This window comes from Epinephelus lanceolatus, chromosome 3 (assembly GCF_041903045.1).
Source record: "Epinephelus lanceolatus isolate andai-2023 chromosome 3, ASM4190304v1, whole genome shotgun sequence".
Taxonomy (NCBI): Eukaryota; Metazoa; Chordata; class Actinopteri; order Perciformes; family Serranidae; genus Epinephelus; species Epinephelus lanceolatus.
In genome coordinates this window covers 26,621,446-26,641,855 of record NC_135736.1, presented here as the reverse complement: position 1 = coordinate 26,641,855, position 20,410 = coordinate 26,621,446, and the positions used below count along the sequence as shown (strand labels likewise).

The window sequence follows — 20,410 nt, the reverse complement described above, 5'->3', positions numbered from 1 at the left end:
GCATTTCCACACGCACAATGCGAAGGGAACTCAAGGGATTGGGACTGAACAGCTGTGTAGCCTTAAGAAAACCACTAATCAGTGAGGCTAACCGGAAAAAAAGGCTTCAGTTTGCTAGGGAGCATAAAGATTGGACTCTGGAACAATGGAAGAAGGTCATGTGGTCTGATGAGTCCAGATTTACCCTGTTCCAGAGTGATGGGCGCATCAGGGTAAGAAGAGAGGCAGATGAAGTGATGCACCCATCATGCCTAGTGCCTACTGTACAAGCCTGTGGGGGCAGTGTTATGATCTGGGGTTGCTGCAGTTGGTCAGGTCTAGGTTCAGCAACAGTATGTGCTCAAAGAATGAGGTCAGCTGACTACCTGAATATACTCTATGACCAGGTTATTCCATCAATGGATTTTTTCTTCCCTGATGGCACGGGCATATTCCAAGATGACAATGCCAGGATTCATCGGGCTCAAATTGTGAAAGACTGGTTCAGGGAGCATGAGACATCATTTTCACACATGGATTGGCCACCACAGAGTCCAGACCTTAACCCCATTGAGAATCTTTGGGATGTGCTGGAGAAGGCTTTGCGCAGCGGTCAGACTCTACCATCATCAATGCAAGATCTTGGTGAAAAATTAATGCAACACTGGATGGAAATAAATCTTGTGACATTGCAGAAGCTTATCGAAACAATGCCACAGCGAATGCGTGCCGTAATCAAAGCTAAAGACGGCGGTCCAATGAAATATTAGAGTGTATGACCTTTTTTTTGGTGGTGACTTTTTTTTTGGCCAGGCAGTGTAGTTCAGACTGTACTAGTCTCGCCACCAGACAATCAGAGATCTCCGCCTCCTGATAGTCTGAGGACACTCCTTTCTAAAGTGTGTTTAACACACCAGCGAAAACGGCCGGCAACAAAGCAACGCCTCTTGCATTTTTGAAAAGGACACGCCTTCTCGGAAATGTGCGCTCCCCCTTGTCTCGTCCACAAGGAAACAAACACACAGAGAGCTTGAAAATGGATGCCGAGAGATTTAACTCCGTTTTATCAAACGTGTGCTCATCCGTGAAGAAAATATTTTTTCCAGCGGATGTCTTAATTACAACATGATTGAGCTAACAGGAGTAGTTTCATGTCGTATCCGACAACGGGAGGCTTTTAACAGATGACGTCCTGATGTTAGCTTTGCTGCTAGTGTTAGCTGTCCCTGTCAGCTGCAGCCACTGATGCTTTCTAGACATCGTGATTTCCCAAAACTGAATAAATACCACACATAGCAACACAAAACTGCTTTGCTAGCTCAATCATGTTGTAACTAAGATATCCACTGGAAAAGATATTTTTTTTCACGGACCGTTTAATGAGTTATTACCTATTACAGACACTGCTAACAGCTAAGAAATAGTAATGTTTGTTCAATCATTGTGTTTATAGACTTTACAAACATCGGATTAGTCTAAACGGTGATACAGTGATGTGAAAAATGTGATATACAGTACAGGCCAAAAGTTTGGACACACCTTCTCATTCAATGCGTTTTCTTTATTTTCATGACTATTTACATTGTAGATTCTCACTGAAGGCATCAAAACTATGAATGAACACATGTGGAGTTATGTACTTAACAAAAAAAGGTGAAATAACTGAAAACATGTTTTATATTCTAGTTTCTTCAAAATAGCCACCCTTTGCTCTGATTACTGCTTTGCACACTCTTGGCATTCTCTCCATGAGCTTCAAGAGGTAGTCACCTGAAATGGTTTTCCAACAGTCTTGAAGGAGTTCCCAGAGGTGTTTAGCACTTGTTGGCCCCTTTGCCTTCACTCTGCGGTCCAGCTCACCCCAAACCATCTGGATTGGGTTCAGGTCCGGTGACTGTGGAGGCCAGGTCATCTGCCGCAGCACTCCATCACTCTCCTTCTTGGTCAAATAGCCCTTACACAGCCTGGAGGTGTGTTTGGGGTCATTGTCCTGTTGAAAAATAAATGATCGTCCAACTAAACGCAAACCGGATGGGATGGCATGTCGCTGCAGGATGCTGTGGTAGCCATGCTGGTTCAGTGTGCCTTCAATTTTGAATAAATCCCCAACAGTGTCACCAGCAAAACACCCCCACACCATCACACCTCCTCCTCCATGCTTCACAGTGGGAACCAGGCATGTGGAATCCATCCGTTCACCTTTTCTGCGTCTCACAAAGACACGGCGGTTGGAACCAAAGATCTCAAATTTGGACTCATCAGACCAAAGCACAGATTTCCACTGGTCTAATGTCCATTCCTTGTGTTTCTTGGCCCAAACAAATCTCTTCTGCTTGTTGCCTCTCCTTAGCAGTGGTTTCCTAGCAGCTATTTGACCATGAAGGCCTGATTGGCGCAGTCTCCTCTTAACAGTTGTTCTAGAGATGGGTCTGTTGCTAGAACTCTGTGTGGCATTCATCTGGTCTCTGATCTGAGCTGCTGTTAACTTGCGATTTCTGAGGCTGGTGACTCGGATGAACTTATCCTCAGAAGCAGAGGTGACTCTTGGTCTTCCTTTCCTGGGTCGGTCCTCATGTGTGCCAGTTTCGTTGTAGCGCTTGATGGTTTTTGCGACTCCACTTGGGGACACATTTAAAGTTTTTGCAATTTTCCGGACTGACTGACCTTCATTTCTTAAAGTAATGATGGCCACTCGTTTTTCTTTAGTTAGCTGATTGGTTCTTGCCATAATATGAATTTTAACAGTTGTCCAATAGGGCTGTCGGCTGTGTATTAACCTGACTTCTGCACAACACAACTGATGGTCCCAACCCCATTGATAAAGCAAGAAATTGCACTAATTAACCCTGATAAGGCACACCTGTGAAGTGGAAACCATTTCAGGTGACTACCTCTTGAAGCTCATGGAGAGAATGCCAAGAGTGTGCAAAGCAGTAATCAGAGCAAAGGATGGCTATTTTGAAGAAACTAGAATATAAAACATGTTTTCAGTTATTTCACCTTTTTTTGTTAAGTACATAACTCCACATGTGTTCATTCATAGTTTTGATGCCTTCAGTGAGAATCTACAATGTAAATAGCCATGAAAATAAAGAAAACGCATTGAATGAGAAGGTGTGTCCAAACTTTTGGCCTGTACTGTGTGTATATATATATATATATATATATATATATATAGCTAAAAGCTCTGCTGGTTTTCTACCCGGAAGTATTTGTGAACAACAAGGCGATTCCCTCTATAGTCCGGCCGGACGGATGAGTCATGGCCTTGTAAAAGATTATGTTTGTTTCTTTTAGTTGGCGAGAATGTGTCGCTGCAAACATGACAAACATCCACTTTTCCACATAACATAACTCCACATGTGTTCATTCATAGTTTTGATGCCTTCAGTGAGAATCTACAATGTAAATAGCCATGAAAATAAAGAAAACGCATTGAATGAGAAGGTGTGTCCAAACTTTTGGCCTGTACTGTGTATATATATATATATATATATATATATATATATATATATATATATATATAGCTAAAAGCTCTGCTGGTTTTCTACCCGGAAGTATTTGTGAACAACAAGGCGATTCCCTCTATAGTCCGGCCGGACGGATGAGTCATGGCCTTGTAAAAGATTATGTTTGTTTCTTTTAGTTGGCGAGAATGTGTCGCTGCAAACATGACAAACATCCACTTTTCTGCGAGCGCGGCTGAGCCATTTTGTACCGCTACACGTGTTTCTAGTGGGACTATGTTTACAAGCACAAGAGTTCAGCGAGCCACCGAAGGACCGCCCTGCAGATTTACTATTGGTTCTGCAACGTAGGGAGTTTTTTTTAAACTCTGAAATTGTATCCGCCCATCTAAACACAAAATCAGAGAGAAAGTCATCAGTCTTTAGTTAAGCAAAGCGTCTAAAGACTGACTTGTGAGTCTAAGACTGTACTTATGAGCGGCCATCAAGGAAATACTGTTTACCTCAGCCTCCTAGTTGTCAGTTCAAGTCAGAGATATCTGCAGTTTTTGATGGCTACAATTTCTTCCACTTGCCATAAAGAAATACTGATTGTCAACAAACAAAGACTCCGTCACTGGCCGTTACACATAAATAAAATTCAATATTAACAATGACGCAGTTGATTTATCTACTTTAAAAGGAGCTACGGTAGGTTATATGTAACCAGTGGACTCTAGTGTTGTCTGTGTTGTGTTGATATGAAGAGGCAATCTCCGTTTATTGCTGACAACTCTGACAGCAAGAGGTAAAAACAAAATCCTCCGTCAAATACGACCATATGAACTTGAGCTCTTACACAAATGAAGTGACACAGGAATATGTTAGCATATTACGCAATATGTTTAGGCTTAACAGCGCTAAAACATGGAAATTACTATGAGCGCAATGTCACTTACCTCTCCTATGGAGTACAAGAGCAAAAGGGGAGAAATAAGGTGTGAGATGCCCCTTTACAGGTGGGGTAGCCTGACAAACTGATTAGATGTCCTCAAGGTTTTTGATTTAGGTAACAAAATGGCCTCTCCTTAGGTGACACACTCAGGCTAGACTTTACACGTTAACCTCAGTATCTAAGAACCACAAAGTTAGTACCAGTTTTTTGCCTGTCCTTCTGGTTGGAGGTGAAATACCCTCAGTGACGTGAACCTGTGTGAAACTTTTAAAAGATCTCAATGTCTTCATTATATAATGTTTTCTTTTGGTTTTATTTTCTTCTTTCTCTCTGCCTCTCCCTTCCTCTGGCCCAGGCTAGTCTTCGTGATGCCATGTATTATACACATCTATCTAATTTGAAAGCCAGCTGCTGCAGAATCCACTGATTCAAAGCCATGAACTGATTAGACTTCCTCTTCAGCTGAGTTAATTAAATCCTGCTCTTACTGAACAGTTAAACCACATGCCTCTTCATCTGTAGCAGCTGAGGTGCTCAAAAGTTAAACTGTACTTCTGAAACATTAAAAGCGAGTACCATGTTTGAGATTTCTTCAAATAGTGCTTGAAAGGCTCCTTTACCAAAACAAGATAAATACCCAGAGGAGAGTTAAGTGGAAAAAAACCTCTAAGTGATTGTACAATGAAACAAAAACTGTGAAACAGCAGTGCAGAGATGCAGCCTGTAGGCAGTGTGAAATGATTTTCCTCAGCTCAGCTGGGTTTATGCAGATGAAGAGACTTTGAGTTAAAGTTTGACGCATTATGTCTTTGTATTTGTGCCAGAAACCAACAGAGAGGGAGGCAGAAATAGTCTGTTCTTAAGAGAATGAATCACTTGAACAGTAAAAGCTCTCATCCCTGCTGCGTGCCTCTGCTCCTTGTGTTACACACTAAAGTATATCATGGATATGTGTTACACAGTAGCACAAGTGGTAATGAACCAAATCAGTTCAGGCAAACACTCATTTTCATGTAGTTCATGTACCCCATCTACAAGAAATGAAATTCATAGATTTTACAGTTGTGACACTGAGTAATGGGTGCTAAAACTGTGGGTTTTGCTTGTTTACAGCTGCTGTTTGTTTTTTGTGTGAAGGTAAACATTTGTAGTTACTTGTGGTGGAAGTTTTTCTTGCTGTTTAACAGATGGCAAAAGTGTTAAATGTAAAACATTAGGAGCACAAAGGAAACCAGCAGCTTTAAAAAAAAAGATGCAGTCATAACACCAGTAGCCTACAAACTCCCCCTTATAGAGAATCTGCAACCTGCTGCGCTGCAGATTTGTGAAAGTTTGAGTCTGTGAGTAAAGTTACAGCCAGCTCCATGAGGTGCTTTGCATTAAAACCAAAAACATGACTCATTAAGAAAATAAACTACACATTTTTATGCCTCTGCACTGGCTATAGCTGCGACTGGAGGCATTGTGTTTTTCGGATTGTTCGTCCCATTCTTGTAAACGCAGTATCTCAAGAACACCTTGAAGGAATTTCTCTAAATTTGGCACTAACATCCCCTTGGCCTCGGGGATGAACTGATTAGATTTTGGTGGTCAAGGTGTAAAGGTCAAGGTCAGCATGACCTGCATCCATAAAATCTTCAGAAATATGATATTTAAGGAACACCGTGAGAGAATTTCTTCAAATTTGGCACAAACATCTGTCATCACATCATGTCTCATTCTTGTGAATGGGATAGCTCAAGAATACCTTTAGAGAATTTCTTCCAGTTTGGCATGAACATTCACTTGGACTGAAGAATGATCTGAATAGTTTTTGGTGGTCAAAGGTACATTACGATACGATACAATAGGATACAGTACGATACAGTATACTTTATTGTCCCCTGCCCTACATTAATAACCCAGAAGAAATTAAAACCATACACCATTAAAAGAAAACATAAAAACGCATACTACACATTACAGTATTGCACATCAACCAGCAAAACACAACAGAACCCCTAAGCATCAAACGACATGATTTAAAATCTCAATTGAGGTTGGCACAAGGTCAGCGTGACCTTACATCCATCACAGTCTCATGGACTCAACAACAAAAAAACCTTGAAGGAGTTACTTCAAATTTGACACAAACGTCTACTTTTACTGAAGAATAAACTTATTCGAATTTGGTGGTCAAAGGTCAAGGTCAGTGTAACCCCCATAAATCATGTTTTTGGCCATAAGTCAAGAATTCTAACGCTAATTATGACAAAACTTCACACAAATGCCTAATAGGATATAATGATGAAATGATGACATTTTATATCCAAAAGGTTAAAGGTCAACTTGATTGTAACATCATAATGTTCTACATAAAACACTTCTCTGGACATTACTCAGCGTTATAACTCAGGAACAGAAGGAGAGACATTTGGTCAGATACTGAATTAGTGATGCTAATCTTGGGTGCCCACCTTGAAACTGTGCTGATTGTGTAGATCTTCTGTGCTGCTGAGGTAAAGATGTGTGTGAAGCAACCAGTAAGAGAACATGTAAGAGAAACTTGACTGGTGCGTGAAGGCATACAACCGTAAAGTGGTAATTCTAGTTTTAATATATGGTAAGCCACTGGCAACCAGTTTTAGCCACACATGCACACACACGTTTGTGTACATACTGCACAAACCATGTAAATTTAAACAGTTGTACTCACAATGATACTGACTCTTCCTCCTGTCTGTTTTTCTCCACATAGTAAACAGTATCTCAGGCAGCCAGATCTCAACTCCAAAGTCCACCAAGTCCTCCACTCCGTCTCCCACCAGCCCTAAAACTGTCCCCAGTTTTAAGGTAAGACACATCCATGTGTGTCGACATGCCACATGCCACATGCCACGTGCAGACACCCACAACTTGCATCTGCAACTGAAAACAATATCTATTATGCAATATATGGTTTTTAAAGCATATACTGTAGGTGTGCATTTATAATCTGTCTTGTACACATGAGGGACACATCACTGAGCAAAAGAAACATGTAACGGACACGGACAGAGACTGAAATTACTTAGAACTACTGATAGAAACTTTGCAAATTTGGCACCATTGGTAGGTTGTAGTTGATTGTTGCAGTTTGTCACCAGAGTCCACATAAAGCTTGCTTTAAAGGATTAGTGTGTAGAATTTAGTGGCATCTAGCAGTGAGATGCAGATTACAACCAACTGAGTAGACCTCGAGTCATACCTCCCTTTCCAAGTGTGTATGAAAGCCTGCGGTGGCCATAGAGTAACATAAACACACAAAAAAGGTCCTCTGTGTGCTTGCTCAAGATACGAAACAAAAATGAGGACTGACTTTTCAAGGCACCAGTCCACAGTGGTTACCTTCAAGGCTCAATGGCTGGTCTTCAGGCAGGATCTGTCCTCCTAAAAATGTCAAACCCTTATCTAACATAGCTGTTATAACTCACTTGGTAAAGTGCAGGTCTGCTACCTCAGAGTAAATCAAGTCAATGTTAGAAATGTTCCATCTCTTCATGAATCACATGCTTGTACAAGATGCGTAAATTAAGGTGGTACTTTAAGGACCTGCATACTTTGACCTACATATCACACAATATTAAAATAAGGCTATGTAAAGTTAAGTCATCAAGTCACTGACTGACAGTCGTGTATGACCTACAGGTCTGTGTACAGCCCATGTTCTGCATCACTGCAGCTCTGTGATGTATTTTTGGTCGAGTCTGAGATACTAATCTGATTTATTGATGGATTCTTCTGTAAGCTGTGTGTTAGTCCCCAAACTACAGTTTCTAACGGCCGCAGCCAGCTGGCAAACCTCCTCCAGAGTGCCACCATTCCTCTAAGCCCAGTCAAAGACTTATCCATCCACATTCATTTGGCGGGATGCTAGATTTTTATGATTTACTGACAGCTTTAAAATTCGCTGGCAAAGAGGCAGAGTAATATAACATTTATTGAGAAACTGGGGAAGCAGGAGGATGTCAGTGACATGGTTGCTTATTTTGGACGTGGTCAGGTAAACTAAAGCCACCTGAAGAAGTTATTTATTAGAGAAAAAGCCTTTTTATGTATCCAGTAGTAAAATAGATCTTGACTGTGTTCCACTCCCCTTGCTCCGGAGGACGACCCTTTTAGACTAAATAATAGATCCTTACTATAAGGTAATGTGCGTTATGGTGCAGTAAGGTACAGAACATAATGTAAAAGATCACTTGTCTTATTTTAATGCTGGCAGCTTGCATTTATGGCTGACATTTCAAAAAATATAGCCATAAGATGTTGAAGTTGTCACTGCTGCTCTTAAGAAATGAATCATGCATTTGGAGCCGTAATGGTTTTATGTGCAGTGATGAGAGTGGATAATCGAGGAGATCTATTCCAGGAGCTCTAACACCTTGAACATTTTAAAGGCCAAGTTTGATTTAGACCTTGTTCACTATGTAAATAATATTTTAGGTTTAATGTACATGTACTGTTTGAAGAAATGTGTCATATTTGGTGAGCAGCAGTCTTTATAGGTAGTTTCCTAGTTTAGGAATGTTGAATATTTTCAAATTACAACTCTTAAAGGAACAGTGTGTAGGATTTAGTGGCATCAAGTGGTGAGGATTGCAGATTGTCACCAGCTGAAACTTCTTCCATTAGGATTCCTTCAGTGTTCATTGTTCAGGAGGTTTTAACCGGAAGCTGAATTATTCACAGAGGTCTCCTCCTCTCCAGAACAAACCAACACGGTGATTTGAACTGGTATAAACATTGACTAATGCAGTTTTACGTTACAAATCAGAGTTTATCTAACGCTGTTTGGCACATGGCAGGCGGACCACTAGCCCAGCACCTGCCAATGTGCACCCTTTTTTCTCTGGTAACTTAAATTCCAGACGTTCAAGAGGTTTTTACTAGGAGTTGAATTATCCACAGAGGTTTCTTCATCTCCAAACAAACAGACCCAGTAATTTAAACTGGTAAACTCATTGAATAAAGCAGTTTAATGTTAAAAATCAGTGTTTTTCCTATGCTGCTTAATGCAGAGGGGCTGCTAACTATGATGCAAACGCAAAAACACAAAAACATAAATGGCCCTATCTAGCCACTATCTGATTTGTCCGTGGCTGTGCAACATGGCACACTTCATGGATGAGGACCTGCTCTCTATGTAGATATAAACAGCTCATTCTAAGATAACAAAAACAAAATGTTCCTAAATTTCATCTGATAAAACACCAAAGAAAACATACTTATTTAATTATATTCAATTCAATATTCAAAGTCCTACAAACTGGACCTTTTAAGTGCTTTTTATTTTTATGAATTGACATTAATTGAAAAAAAGTGTACGTCTTGAGCATGATATTTGTCAACTAGTCTCATTTCCTTGCAATCTGGAACATTTTTATGCAACATACAGTACAGGCCAAAACTTTGGACACACCTTCTCATTCAATGCGTTTTCTTTATTTTCATGACTATTTACATGGTAGATTCTCACTGAAGGCATCAAAACTATGAATGAACACATGTGGAGTTATGTACTTAACAAAAAAAGGTGAAATAACTGAAAACATGTTTTATATTCTAGTTTCTTCAAAATAGCCACCCTTTGCTCTGATTACTGCTTTGCACACTCTTGGCATTCTCTCCATGAGCTTCAAGAGGTAGTCACCTGAAATGGTTTCCACTTCACAGGTGTGCCTTATCAGGGTTAATTAGTGGAATTTCTTGCTTTATCAATGGGGTTGGGACCATCAGTTGTGTTGTGCAGAAGTCAGGTTAATACACAGCCGACAGCCCTATTGGACAACTGTTAAAATTCATATTATGGCAAGAACCAATCAGCTAATTAAAGAAAAACGAGTGGCCATCATTACTTTAAGAAATGAAGGTCAGTCAGTCCGGAAAATTGCAAAAACTTTAAATGTGTCCCCAAGTGGAGTCGCAAAAACCATCAAGCGCTACAACGAAACTGGCACACATGAGGACCGACCCAGGAAAGGAAGACCAAGAGTCACCTCTGCTTCTGAGGATAAGTTCATCCGAGTCACCAGCCTCAGAAATGGCAAGTTAACAGCAGCTCAGATCAGAGACCAGATGAATGCCACACAGAGTTCTAGCAGCAGACCCATCTCTAGAACAACTGTTAAGAGGAGACTGCGCCAGTCAGGCCTTCATGGTCAAATAGCTGCTAGGAAACCACTGCTAAGGAGAGGCAACAAGCAGAAGAGATTTGTTTGGGCCAAGAAACACAAGGAATGGACATTAGACCAGTGGAAATCTGTGCTTTGGTCTGATGAGTCCAAATTTGAGATCTTTGGTTCCAACCGCCGTGTCTTTGTGAGACACAGAAAAGGTGAACGGATGGATTCCACATGCCTGGTTCCCACTGTGAAGCATGGAGGAGGAGGTGTGATGGTGTGGGGGTGTTTTGCTGGTGACACTGTTGGGGATTTATTCAAAATTGAAGGCACACTGAACCAGCATGGCTACCACAGCATCCTGCAGCGACATGCCATCCCATCCGGTTTGCGTTTAGTTGGACGATCATTTATTTTTCAACAGGACAATGACCCCAAACACACCTCCAGGCTGTGTAAGGGCTATTTGACCAAGAAGGAGAGTGATGGAGTGCTGCGGCAGATGACCTGGCCTCCACAGTCACCGGACCTGAACCCAATCCAGATGGTTTGGGGTGAGCTGGACCGCAGAGTGAAGGCAAAGGGGCCAACAAGTGCTAAACACCTCTGGGAACTCCTTCAAGATTGTCGGAAAACCATTTCAGGTGACTACCTCTTGAAGCTCATGGAGAGAATGCCAAGAGTGTGCAAAGCAGTAATCAGAGCAAAGGGTGGCTATTTTGAAGTAACTAGAATATAAAACATGTTTTCAGTTATTTCACCTTTTTTTGTTAAGTACATAACTCCACATGTGTTCATTCATAGTTTTAATGCCTTCAGTGAGAATCTACAATGTAAATAGTCATGAAAATAAAGAAAACGCATTGAATGAGAAGGTGTGTCCAAACTTTTGGCCTGTACTGTAAGTCAAGGTAACAAAAAATATGCCCCATCAAATCATCGATCTTTGATCCATGTATAGCAAGTTTTCATGCCTAAGATTTCCATGGTGACTTGTCTGTGGGTTTTGTTTCAGGCCAAGTGCTCATCTCTATTTTTGTGTCTTTTTGCATCCTGCAGACCCCTCCATCACATCACATCTCGTCCTCAAATGTAAATGGCTCGTTGAACAATCACCAGGAGCAAACCAATCGGCTGAGTCCAGAGGGTACGTCCTCTCCTCTCCTTCCCTCTCCTCTGCTTTTTTGTCTGAGTCATTCACCTGATCTGCCAACTAAGACACTATTGCATGGACTCCCTCACCCTCCAGCATGTAGAAGTGACATTGACTATCACATAAAATTGATCCTCAGCTTTCCCATCAGGGCACATTTCACAATTTGCTTATCCAGCAAAAGTGACAAGGAGTGTGTGGAGGGTAACATCCTGCTGCTGTGTGAACAGATACTTACCTAAATGATTCTAAGGCTGTGTGTGTGTGTGTGTGTGGAGATATAATATTAATGTTCACTTCGTTAATTGCCACAGGATGACTAGTAGAGATCGCTGTGCATCTTGGTGCCTGTGTTGTTTTGTTGCACAGCATGTGGTCTCTTAATTCAGTCTGAGAACTGGTTGAGTTCCTGCCAGAGCTCCGTTAGCTTTAATAAACATCCTGTCTGTTGCCTGTTGTAACCTCTGTCTCTCCTCAGCAGTTAATGGGAACCGCTACCTGCCTGCCTCCACCATCTTAGAAAAATACAAGATTGGCAAAGTCATCGGAGATGGCAACTTCGCCGTGGTCAAAGAGTGTGTGGAGAGGTAGGTGCAACGCATTAACTCAATGTGCGAATGTTTAGTGCACAGTTGGCAGCTGTCTGCAGTGATCTCACCACAGGGTGCCGCGTTGTGCAGCTTAATAAGACGTGCGTTGCGTGCGGTAACTGCTCCATCAGGGTTTTTAAGTCCTGATGACAGGCATTGTGGAGACAGAAATATCCCACAGATTAAACCCAGCGGTGAATTCACTTCATTAGCCTTTTAATCTGTGAGTCAACACAGTGCTCGGGCAGAAGGGAGAGATGATGATGAGAGGAGGCCTCAAAAGTGTGTGTGTTCACAATCTGATGCACCTTCCTGGAAAGAACTTAAAGTTTCCAGTGAAGTACCTTGTAAACAAACAGTTGTTTACAGCAAGTATTTGTGACCCAAATGCATTGTGTGTATCATTGAAGTCAAGGAAACAATGCTGAATTAATTTCCTTACTCAGTTTATTTTGGTCACATTTAGCTTTGTAAATGTTTTTCTAAGTTCCACCTACTAGCTCTCTGAGCCCTCAGCAGCATCTTATAGTCTTGAATAAAGACTGTGAGACTGTGATGTAGCTGATCAAAAGCTATACTGTTTCCTAAGGTGAAGAATGACTTGGCTTATGTTTACTACATTCATACATCCCTGGCTTTTGCTAGTGCATTGCTACATTTCGTAATCGGGGAAAACAGTTTGCAGGAGTGTGTTGTATGACTTGCATGCTCAAGTGCGCACAATTGCGTCCTCATGTGTGTTATTAAGCAGGAGATGCAAACAAAACAGGAACCCACTCATCAAAACTAGAGCTTTACCCGACTCAACATTATGTCAGTCGAATCTGATTGATCTGCTCAGTACAAATATTTGACAATTTGTTCCTTTTATTTGAGTTTGAGAGTTTGAACAGGTGTTTGAGGTGACAGCAGTGTTCACATTATATAGTGAACAAGCCAGCTAATGCTCCAAGATAGTGTGTGTTAATTATGCTAAGGATGGAACGGAAAATGTGCAACAGTTTTTGCAGACACTAGATATCAAACAAAAGTCAGACTGTATTGTATCAAGCTGCTGTGAGCTGCTAATGTGCCACATCTAGACAGAAGCAGAAGCTAATGTTATCTCTGAGCCTGGCTGGGCAAAGCCTCTCTTCCACTCAGACTCGCTCTGGGTCTGGGTCTGCAGCTGCCTGCACTGGAGAGCAGCATGAAAATGGAAGCTCACTTTGCAGCTAAATCTGGGGACCGAAAAGTCCGCAGATTTAGCTGCTGAGTGACTGCTTAACTTGAAGAATCTCAGTCGATTGATGGGTCTCCAAATGATTATTTGAATATTTGACTTTCAGCGGGCAGCCCTAATCAAAACATCGCTCCATGGCACCACTAGTGGTCAAAAACTCTGTAGGGAACCTTCGAGTTGTAGCGTTTTCATTATGTATATTTTGCAATAAGAAACAATGAAAAAACAAAAGAAAACCTCTGGATCGGTTAAATCTCCAGTGATTTGACTTCTCAGCTTGCTGCGGTGGTATAGAAATGACATCACTGTCGGGTGTGGTTACGGATGCAGCAGAGCTCACATCTGATGGGAGGTGGAACAAACTTGAAACCTTCAACCTGACATGGCAGTGAAACACTGTTCTCCTCCCTGGTGTTAAGTTTCTCTTTAAGTATGTGTTCTCAGATTCTTGTTGAGCCTGCCTGTATCTCTGCTCATTGTGTAAACTTGGCCGGTGCAGCTAACATACCTTTCCAGTAACTCTGTGGCAGCGCTCCTGCTCACTGTAACTGAGACTCTCTTGTGTGCACTTGATTTGAATTACAGACATTGTTGCTGCGTCAGTGCTGTTTTTTCACCCTTGGCCCTAATTGCACTGTCTCTGTTCAGGTCCACAGGAAAAGAGTTTGCACTGAAGATCATCGACAAAGCCAAGTGCAGTGGAAAGGTCTCGCTCTATCTTTTTTTTCCCCCTTCATTATCTCCTTCTCTCTTCTTTGTGTATTTTGCTCTCAGACCCTTGTAAGTAAGGGTCATATGTTAGCGTTCCACTGTGCATTATTAACACCCACCTACACTCACACCAAAGTGTCACCCGTGTGTGTCTCTGATCCTCTTATCCCACACAGTTAGATTAGGCCGGTGATATTTTATTCAGCACCTAACTCAAATTATCTTCACACTTTCACACTCAGACAGGGACACATGCTGAATCACACATCCTTGACACAAATTCAGATTCAATCAACAATGCAGTGTCTTTTTATTAGCATAATGGCTCTGTGTAAATCCTGTGTACTGGGGCATGCAGTAATGTCGCTTATTTGTCCTTGTGTGTTTCCAGGAGCACCTCATAGAGAACGAGGTTGCAGTGCTGCGGAAGGTCAAACACCCCAACATCATCATGCTGATAGAGGAGGTGGACACTCCCTCTGAACTCTACCTGGTTATGGAGCTTGTCAAGGTACAGTAGAGGCTAACGGTGGCGATGTCACTGCACAGTCCTCATCACTCTGTTTGATGGTTAACCACTTTTTCGGCACAGGGAGGAGATTTATTCGATGCCATCACCTCCTCGGCCAAATACACAGAGAGAGACGCCAGTGTCATGGTGTACAATCTTGCTGAGGCTCTGAAATACCTGCACAGCACCAACATCGTCCACAGAGACATCAAACCAGAGAACTTGCTGGTATATATTTACACGCACCAGTTTCTTTCGTACAAATCCATCTGCTCAGTGGGCTTTAACCAAGTATGAAATTCATTTTAGGTGTTTGAGTATCCCAATGGCACCAAGTCATTGAAACTGGGAGACTTTGGCCTGGCCACAGTGGTGGAAGGACCTCTGTATACTGTATGTGGGACTCCTACATATGTGGCTCCAGAAATCATCTCCGAATCTGGGTAAGATAGATTATGTATTTCACTAGGGAGGGTGCTTGTTACAGAGAAACATGCATGTTTTTAATCATCTGTGATTTGGTTTAAATGAAAACATCTGTTCTATGTACAAGTGGAACTGTGGGTTTGTTACACAGCTATGTTGTAATCAGCCATATGAAGATTAAAAGGAGGTTGGTATTTTGTGCATAAATGGTTGTTGTGGTGTTTTCTGTATCATTATAGTAGATTGAAAACCTTGCCTTTTGAAAATGTCAGTGTGATTTACTTAATTCACTGTTTTATATCCAGTCAGTCACTGGGTTGATGGAGCAGGGGAATGGTTTGCTGTAAGCTATTTAGCTGAAGGTAATCCTTAAAGGGACAGTTCACCCCAAAATCATAAAAACATTTTTCCTGTTGTGCTGTTTATCAGTCTATATTGTTTTGGTGTGAGTAGCTGAGTCTTGGAGATATCAGCTGTAGAGATGTCTGCCTTCTCTCCATTATAATGAAACCAGGGCAGTCAAGCAATTAAAAGAAATGAATCAAATTAATTAAATGCTCTGTGATTAATTAATCTAAATGAATCGCATACATAAACTTCTGCTGTGGAAGTATTTAAAAAATTTAAATTCAAATGAATTTTGGCAGATGTGTCGTAAAGCTGCTGGATTTTGGACACAATTGTCCCCCTGTCCTCTTATGCCGAAACTGGTCTGCAGTCCATTGCAGTCCATTTTGAAACAGAGTTAGTTGGTCACAGGTAGATTTACTCAGTTTGAGTCTAAACACCTAGTCAAATGTGGCTTGATGAGGCTGGCTGCTAGTGTTAGCATCAGAGGCTGTGCTAGCTCAGACCTCCGCGTTCGCTGCTAAAGCTTTGTGTTGAGGTGATATTTCAGGCTTGAAGTGCTCTGATAGTATGAAAATTCCTTATTGTGCTCCGATCAACAGTTCCATCTGGATGTTTTTAAATGCAAATGTTCCATTCTCAGAGCCAAGCAGCGCTGTCTCGTCTGCCTCCATCATGTGACAAAGCCACTGTGGCGTTCAATGACGCACCAGGTCAAAGGGCACCACGAAAACATAATAATCTGCGTTTTTTTTTTTTTTTTTTTTTAACGCGTTATTTTATTATTTTCATTAATTCATCGGAATTAACGCGTTATTTCGACAGCCCTAAATTAAACTAAATGTCGCTGGGCTTGTGGTACTGCCAAAAAAATACATTTGAAAAAGCAATGTCACTTTACAAAATCATGACCCAGATACTTCACAGACCATGTTGTGAGCAGTTTCATGTAGGAACTATTTTCTTTCTACTGAACTACAACCACTCATCGTATCACTGCACAAAAGAAAGCATGCATCTACTACTAGCAAACCTAGCATCACTGAGCTAGCTAACGTTACAGCTCAGCCGAGGAGGTTTACATCTTGTGCTTTCACAAGCACAAGCCTCTCGTCCATGAATAGATACACTGACAGTGGCTTTGAGCTGAAATGCCTTTGCTTGTGTTTTGTCCACATTAAACCAGAACAACTACCTGCAAGCGCTGGAGTTCTGTTTGTTTTGATCCTTGCCACAATTGTGCAACCAATACATTTTGTAAGATATGGAGCTGCTGCTTTTCCTCTCTACGGCTGACATTGCGATTACTCTGCAACTCACACCAAAACAATCTAGACTGATAAATTGCACTACAGGTTAAAGGAAAAATAAGTGTTTTGATTTTGGGGTGAACTGACCCATTTATCCTAACTGAACTTTTCCATTGCCCCTCTGTTTCCACAGTTATGGTCTGAAGGTGGATATCTGGGCTGCAGGTGTCATCACCTACATCCTTCTGTGTGGCTTCCCTCCATTTAGAAGGTACTCCTGCTCAATTCATATCGTAAAGTTCATGTTTAAACTGAATCAGACCACGTCAAAACTATTTACTCACGGCACCTAGTGGATAATATAAACATGATGATGATGATATGAAAATGATTTCAGTCATATTATCTGGTAATTTGTTTGTCATACCTGTCAGTGTCTTGTGCTACATAGACAAACAGTTGCTGTGATTAGCTGTCATGTTAAAGATTGTCCTCCTGCAGTCACAGTGTGGGAGGGATTCGACTTATATTAATGTAATCCATGTTTATTTGTATAACACTCCGCAGTTATTATAATAAACACATAATTAAACCGTTGCTTTCAGGTGAGGCAATTAACTATTATGCAAAGTGCAGTACAAACAATGCAAGTTTTTTCAGAATGTAGACGTATGCCATGTGTGCTGGGTAAGACATTATGAATTTCTGTTCACTGTTTGTGTGTCTTTCCTTTTAGTGAGAGTAACCTGCAGGAAGATCTGTTTGACCAGATCCTTCAGGGGCAACTGGACTTTCCCAGTCCCTACTGGGATAACATCACTGATTCAGCCAAGGTTGGGACCAAAGACACACACACACACGTACACTCCCACCACCACCACCAACAACAACAACTTGTGTTCATTTATGTCCCTCTTGATAATTTTCATGGAGGATCACACTAACCGATGCATGGTCTAATCATAACCCTTAGGGCTCATTTATGCTCCCTTTACATATGAAAATGTATACATCTGTTTCAAACGATGCTACCGTCACTGCCCACATACTTCCATGCGCCATTTACGTTGGCATGGATGTTAACCAATATATCCACCAGGAGGCAGCCCAGCGTCAAAAGTTTATGACAACAACAAACTCAAAAACAAACATGGTGACTGTGGAGGAGATATTGATAATGTACCTCTTGCATAAAAGACAAAAATAGAAGCAGCGTTGTAGGAGGCGGTGGTCGGTGAGGCCGTTAAATACAACGCGACTGGAGGACGGAGAATTCTTTTCTCTAGTACTGCTGATGAGAGAAATTGAATTGTTATTTCGTCTTCGTGTCTCACTAGAGCTACGTATCGGGTAGTGACAGCAACACTGCCCCCACGGTTTCTGGTGGTACTGCTCCGTTTGGCCCGTATCCGTAAGCTTTATGGAAACATGCAGAAATACGGACGAAATGAACGCAGAGCACGGACATAAGGCTCCGTCCGTATCCGGATCCGTATTTAACATTGAGCATAAATGAGCCCTTACACAACGTGTAACAAGTATTAAGTTCAGCTGCATATAGTGGTCGTAAAAATTCTATAATAGTTCTTAAAATTAATGTTATAGATTTAACATCTACACATTTCACATTACTTGAATGACTACTGTCTGCTGAGGGACACAGAAACCCCTCCAACGCGCTCAATTAATGTCATGTATTAAGGTGACAGCCTGGGCTCAGCATGCAAGATCAAACTGCTAATTAAACCCACTGCTATTACAGTGGCCTTGTCACTGTCGACAAGTGCACAGTTATAGACACCACAGCGTAAAACTACTTGCAGTCGTGTAGCAGTGCAGATGTAAATTTAAGAAAGGCTGACTTTGACTTTGTGAGTGCACACAAAGCGGACAGTGGATGTTAACAATGCTGCACTGTGTTCACGCTCATTTTAAGGTAGTTTTTCTGCTGCCAGTATATGTCACTTTATAGCAGGTGTATGTAAATCAAACATTGAATACTAATTGTTGCATTAATCAGTATTTATATATGAACATTCTGTGATGTGAAGTGATGGTGCTATGAAATGTGATTACACATGACTATAAAGTTCCCACAGCTCTATGGAGCCTTTAGCCTCTTTCAGCTTATTGCTTTGGGTTTATGGCCTGCAACTTTAGTGTTTTGGTTCACTCTCACTGCTTTTATCTGTGTGGTTTAGCTGCAGCAGGCAGCTGTTTTCAGCAAGAAAGTTCGAAAAACATACTGTAAGCTTCTTGCCCCAGCACCAAACAGCAGACAGACACAATTAATGACCAGCGGGTGAACATGGTGGAGCATTTAGTGTCTTAAAAGCCAGATATTTCCCTCAGGAGTTTGTGGAGAATAAAAGAGAGTGAATGTTAGAGTTACATTCATCAAGCAGCCAAAAACGTGACTCTGTATGAATGCTGATGTTGCTTCGTGACTGCTGGTTGTGTAAACAGGCGGTTGCTTGCTAACACATTGAACATATCAACTTAACTAATGCGTGCAGTATTCAGCTTGTTGTGGAGAGCTGCTGCCGAGCATTCAAAAAAACTGATTATTGCATATGTGTGTGACAAAAAATTGAGCATAGCGTTAGTTCAGGCAGGACACAGTGTCAAGCTCAGCTCACATCATAGCTACATCAGCTGATCTCAAACAGCCAATCAACTGATGGAGCAGCTGATTGATGGAAGGGAGTCAGCTGATAGATCACGATCCTTTTCCATGCAACCAATTGGTGAATCTCCTTCAGGGTGCCCTATTTAAACTGCTCTGGCCTGCCTACTGTTGCTGTTTCCTCTGCAAGCTGCTTTGCAACCCGCCTCCACCCCAGCTCCTCCTTTTCATGCTGTGTCTGACTTCTCAATGTCATTTCTGTTTGTCATTGATGCTGCTCTGTTCTGTTCCCGCGGGTCTTTGCTGCTGCTCTTCCTGCCTTAGGCTTTACATGTAGGGGCATGGAAGGGCATGGAGGTTTGTTCTCTCTGCCTTAAGGCTTTCCTTGTCTGCACATGGAAAGGCAGAGAGGTGTGCTCTCTCTGCCTTAAGCTTTCCTCATTTGCACATGGAGGGGCAGAGAGGTGTGCTCTCTCTGCTGTAGGCTTTCCCCAGTTGCACATGGAAGGGCAGGGAGGTTGTCTCTCTCTCTCTGCCTTAAGCTTTCCTGATTTGCACATGGAAGGGCAGAGTGGTGTGGTCTCTTCGCCTTAAGCTTTCCATGTAGGCATGTGGAAGAGGCCTTCTGCGTAGGCCCAAGGAAAGGCAAAGAGGCCCCAGAACAGAGCCATACCGCCAAATATAATACTGCAAATGGAAATAAAGTTTTATTAAGGTGTTCCTGACTGAAATGTCAACCTATTTTTAAGTTGTTAAGATAGATAACAGAATTTGTAAAGCAGTAGTATAATATGATTATAATATCAAATAATGGCCCAACCCTACCTTATTGTGTGTATGTGTGTTGTTAAAGTAAAGTCACAGTGACCAGTCGAGGGATGCCTCTGATGTAGAATTAAAAGAATGTTTAGCTTCGGTGTCTAAACTGCGTTGTGTTTTCTTACAGGAGCTGATCGGAAAGATGCTGCAGGTCAACGTTGAGGCTCGATACACAGCACAAGACATCCTCTCCCACCCTTGGGTCACGGTATTTCACAGCCCCGTTTTTTCTTTGTA

The 20,410-nt window shown here is 41.7% G+C and overlaps 1 protein-coding gene across 4 annotated transcripts in view; it reads left to right on the top strand.

Annotated features, from left to right (window-relative positions):
- The window catches only part of dclk2a (doublecortin-like kinase 2a), a 67,004-nt gene that overhangs the window by 41,028 nt on the left and 5,566 nt on the right, over nt 1-20,410 (top strand). For all 4 annotated transcript variants that reach the window (XR_004501556.2, XM_033624354.2, XM_033624355.2 and 1 more), the window contains exons 6-15: nt 7,118-7,212; nt 11,577-11,664; nt 12,152-12,257; nt 14,131-14,188; nt 14,585-14,704; nt 14,786-14,932; nt 15,014-15,147; nt 16,922-16,999; nt 17,465-17,561; nt 20,301-20,381. Coding sequence is in view for 3 of the 4 variants with exons in the window: in XM_033624354.2 (XP_033480245.2) it covers nt 7,118-7,212; nt 11,577-11,664; nt 12,152-12,257; nt 14,131-14,188; nt 14,585-14,704; nt 14,786-14,932; nt 15,014-15,147; nt 16,922-16,999; nt 17,465-17,561; nt 20,301-20,381 (1,004 nt within the window). In the remaining variant the exon portion in view is untranslated. The remainder of the gene's footprint in view (nt 1-7,117; nt 7,213-11,576; nt 11,665-12,151; nt 12,258-14,130; nt 14,189-14,584; nt 14,705-14,785; nt 14,933-15,013; nt 15,148-16,921; nt 17,000-17,464; nt 17,562-20,300; nt 20,382-20,410) is intronic.